This window comes from Suncus etruscus, chromosome X (genome assembly GCF_024139225.1).
Source record: "Suncus etruscus isolate mSunEtr1 chromosome X, mSunEtr1.pri.cur, whole genome shotgun sequence".
Lineage (NCBI taxonomy): Eukaryota > Metazoa > Chordata > Mammalia > Eulipotyphla > Soricidae > Suncus > Suncus etruscus.
The window spans coordinates 91,433,974-91,439,021 of NC_064868.1; the positions used below are offsets into that span (position 1 = coordinate 91,433,974).

A 5,048-nucleotide genomic window follows, 5' to 3' on the forward strand; every position below is an offset into this window, starting at 1 on the left:
GTCCTAGATTTGATCCTCGCCACTGTTGAAACTGTCTGCTACTACACCAGCATGACAGTACACTGGGTAGATGCTTGCTTTGTATATGGTTGTCCTGGGTTTGATCCCTGTCATTACAAATGGTCCTGATACGCTCAGCTACTCAGTGATCCCTGAACATGATTGGGTGTAACAAAAACTAAATAAAAAGCTAAAATGCTTGGTACTATAACAAACACAACAGGAAAAGTATTTCATAAATTAAAACATCAAGGCATGATGTATGTCATTGCTAATTTGTACTAAATATTCAGAAACATTTTCTTTTTTTAAATATTTAATATATTCTTTATTTTTATATCAACATATATATACTAACCCTAAAAATTTAGAGGATCAAGACTACATCAGTAACACACACAAGCATGCTACAGGTGTTTTGCACAGACTTGAATATTTTATAAATAGCATTGCATATCTTGGCGTGCAGCGTCATCTCATCTCACCAACAAATCTCCTCAGAAAGATGGACCTTGGACAGTTGTAGTATGTTAGTCCCAAATGAATAAAGCTTTTAGCTAAGTCACTGAGACTTTCGGTCAGGTTTCTTATTTAAATGTGCATGCATAAGTAAAACAAATGATTTTACACAATGCAGAGTTAGTGACAGAAACACAAACTGTGTAAGATCACCTCACAATTGTACCATAAGCTCATCTCACAGTTCAGCTGATTTTACTGTATATATATATATATATGTATGTATGTATATATACATGTATATACTGTATATATGTCAGTTTGTACAATATTACATGGAAGAAAAACAATGGGATATTACATCAAAGCAGTTATTGTAATGATTTTGTTACATACCTGAATATAAATCAAGATAAAATCTATGTATGTAGTATGAGATGATTTAGAATCCTATGCTCTAACCCCATCGTTCTTTTTTTTTTATTATTCTTTATTTAAGCACCTTGGTTGGGTTCATACTGAACCCAGTCATACTAAAACCCAACTTCAATAACCGAAGCCTAACACCATCATTCTTTTTTGTTTTGTTTTGTTTTGTTTTTGGGGGCCACATCTGGCGATGCTCAGGGGTTACTCCTGGCTGTCTGCTCAGAAATAGCTTCTGGCAGGCACGGGGGACCATATGGGACACTGGGATTCGAACCAACCACCTTTGGTCCTGGATCCGCTGCTTGCAAGGCAAACACCGCTGTGCTATCTCTCCGGGCCCAACCCCATCATTCTTAAGGTGTATTTAATTTCTGGACAAATTAGTAAGAAATTATTTTTTAAATGTACTTTAAAATAAAATATCTGGTGCCAGAGCAATTGCTCAGAGGACAGGGCCTTTGCCTTATATGCAGCCAATCCAGGTAGGTTCCCCGGCATCCCAGATGGTACCCCCAAGTGTGCCCAGGAGTAATTTCTGAGTATAGAGCCAGAAGTAACCCCTTAACAACCTTGGGTGTGGCCCTAAAAAACAAAAACAAAAACAAAAACAAACCACCTTCTTAAGCTTATTTAGATTTGTTTTGTCTATGCTCCGCTTTCTAAAAATGTCCTGAAAACAAAAGTCTGAAACCTACATAAAACCAAATACAAGGTAATTCAAACATTTTCAGTATTAGATCTCAACAAAGAAACAAATGGTTGACTAAATCCTAAAATTAGGAGTGGAAAAGAGTTTATATACAGGGTAGACATCTAAGACAATCCACATTCTTTTAGGGAGATTTCAAAAGATACATGTACTGGTCAATGACTATTGTTCTCAAAACTTCTCAATATGTCCCACTTCTACAGCCAAGCTCAGATCATACTAAAGAGGTAGGAGGATGACATTTTATGTACACAATATCAAATCAAACTACAAAATTCTTTTTCATCTGAAAATAATATTTTAAGTTCTGATAGAGTAGGGAAGCTAAGGCCCAAAAGTTTAAAAGTATCTAATATTTAACTATTAAATCTTTCAAGCTTCAGGGGCCAGAGCGGTCCCCCAAGCCAGGAGCAATTTCTGAGCACATAGCCAGGAGTAACCCCTGAATGTCATTGGGTGTGGCCAAAAACAAAACAAAAAAATCTTTCAAACTTCTCCTTAGATATTAAATAAGCTACAAGTAGATGTTCTCATTTTTAGAAAGGACAAATACTTTTCAGAGAAAGTGGGAATTACTAACAATATAAAAAAGTAGGTGTGATTAGCTACATATGCAATTCAAATTACATTAAAACCCAAATTTAAGGTATAAAGAGGTAATATTTTCATAAAAAGTAAATATTAATTATTAACCTTCTAAAATAGGTAAATAACTCAATGAGTATCTATACAGACTAAGATATTCTCTTAAATATATGCAAAAAATACTTTCATGTCTAAATTTTTAGGGTTTTATATATAGTTAGAAATATTTCACTCTACTTTTATGGAAAGGTCAAGAAAAATAAGTTAGCACAATCATTTGAATTGGTTGTCGACATACTGGGCACGGCTTATTCCTTTTCTTTAGCTTCTTTGCATATGTAAAACATGCCATAAGATGTCCTGTTTTGCCATGGACAATGCAACCATTTTTAGGTCGACCCTGACAGATCACACACGGTTCAGTGGCATTAAGGGGAAAACTAGACTCCACGCTTTCGTCTTTGTCTTGTGTTTCCTCCTTCTCAAGCTCTGGGACATCTTGGCTACTATAAACAATGCTATTAGAAGTTAATGGCTGAGAATAGTCCTCACTTTCTTGTGTCTGAGAGGCTTGTGCAATTTTATCATCATTTTCCTCATCACGTGAGGAATCTTTATAATCATTCACCTTCATTTTTTTACAATCAGGAACATCAAAGCCCTCTTCTACTTGTGTTGAGTTCTCTAGTTGGGCCTTCTCGGGCATTTTCTCTTGACCTTTCCCCCTTTGTCTTCAGGAAGCCAATTCTCTCGAAGAGCCCAACATCGGTTGCAATGTGATGGAAGGGGAGGATTCATTTTATTGCATGAAGTACATTTCCAGTAGTCAGCTAAGAAAATTTCAGAATCTTCTTCAAAGGAATCTGTATCACTTTCTCCTGTCTGGTACACAGTAACATGATATTCCTCATCATCTTCATCTGAGAGTTCTTGTCCGTCTTCACTGAGACTATAATCTTCTGAATCTAGAGATTCAACTTCAAATTCTACACTGAATTGATCTGAAACTGAATCCTGATCCAACAAATCACCTGAATGTTCACTTACACCAGTATCAAGATCCGGATTCGATGGAGTTCCTGTCGATTCATTGCTACTGCTTCTTTCACAACATATCTCTCTTATTACACACAGAGCAAGGCTTTCATCAGATTTGTGGCGTTTTCTTTGTCGGTCACCAGATAATTCATCTGAACTTTCTTCTGTCTCACTCACTGCTGCTCTCCTTCTAGATGAGGTAGATGGTCTGAAACCAAGTCAGAAGATGAAGGCTGCTCTTCGGTAACTCTTGTACAAGGTCCTTCTGATCACTCTGATCTTCACTTAAAGATGAGCCAGATTCCTGTGGATTCACTACCACCAAATTTCTGTAGATCATTGCATATATTTTCCTGTGTTCTTTCACAGAGAAGCTTGGCACTCCAAAGAAATCCCCCAGAAGATCATTTGAACAATACACAATATGCTGTTGTTTCTCATCATATAATCGTTTAGCCATAATATATTGACCAAGATAAAATATAACCTCTTTCATAGTGTAAGTATCCTTTTGTGCACCAACAGATTTTAACAACTTCAAAAGTAATGGCTTCGGTCTAACCAGGGTCTCTTGCTCCGAAGCTGGAATCTGGGAGGTGCTGACAGCACCGTCAGCGGACACAGACATGCTAGTGGTATTGCACATTTGCCTGCTCTCTCCTTCACCTGGCGTGTCTATGGCTTCCCCGTTCTTTCTTCACAGCAGGCTGCGTAGAAGCTCGACGCCACCAACATCGGCAGTCATTTCTCTCTTGGGTTTCGGGCCGGATGCAAAAAGAACAGAGAGGCCCCAGCGCAGCCCTGCTCGGCTCGTGCGCGCGCCCAGAAACATTTTCTTATACAAGTCTTCCAGAGACTAAAGACTAGGGGTCACCTTTCAATATTTGAGGGCTAGCAAACTTGGTTACAAGTTTAGAAAGGAAAGTATAAGAAAGGAAAAATAAAGAGAGGGTAATTTCACTCATAAAAAGGAACATATAGAACCAAGTCAAAGAATAGAATATAAAGTATTTTAATGAGTAAACTATAGCCAGCTGAATCTGGTAGTGTATTAGATGGATAAATAATGACTTTGTGGCAAGAATACAAAATATTTTTATGAATCAGTAAAAATGAAATGATATATGTTTGTTTTTTAAGTCTCTGTTCTCACTTGGATACATATCTTGCTTGTTTGATTATTCTATGTCTCTTTGCTTGCTATTTCAAAATTTTGAACACATAATACTTTACTTCTTCCTAAATAGGTTTTATTCTGTTAAAATCTTGCTCCACAGGAAAAAGAAAATGATACAATTTATCAGATCAATAATACAAAGAAGAAAATCTATTTCAATAGATGTATATTATGCATTTGATGAAATTCAATATGCATTCTTAGTAAAGTGTTGTGGCAACTATAAGTTGGAAAAAGTAAGCTAATAATGCTTACATAACCAAGTTTTCAGGAAGCTTGGCACTTAATGTAGAACATTGAAAATTTTCCCTTTGAGATCAGAATCAGGTAAGAAAGCCTGCCATCCTTTTCTGGGTAATATTATATTGGAAGTCTTATCTATCAGAGTGAAGCAAGGTAATAAAATCTGTCATTATTCACAAGTGATATGATTGTCTATATAGAAAATTCAAAAGAATCAACAGAGACATTATTAGTGTAATAGAGTTTAACAACTCTGTTGGAATTTGAAACATCAACAAAACTCTTTGAAGTACCTTGAAATGAAAATTAAACTAACAGAAGTTGTACAATATCTTTTATTAAAAGACAGAAAAGTAAATGGAAAAAATCTTATTAAAATATTGGAAAACTCGTCCTGTGCCTGTCTGT

The 5,048-nt window shown here is 36.1% G+C and overlaps 1 protein-coding gene across 1 annotated transcript; it reads right to left on the reverse strand.

Moving 5' to 3' along the window:
- Positions 1–1,928: 1,928 nt before the first annotated feature.
- Positions 1,929–3,869, reverse strand: LOC125999459 (E3 ubiquitin-protein ligase Mdm2-like). Its single transcript, XM_049767520.1, is given in 4 exon segments — positions 1,929–2,906; positions 2,909–3,432; positions 3,435–3,464; positions 3,467–3,869. Coding segments are annotated over 4 exon segments (1,428 nt in total). The 5' UTR covers positions 3,867–3,869; the 3' UTR covers positions 1,929–2,432.
- Between the last annotated feature and the right edge of the window lie 1,179 nt (positions 3,870–5,048).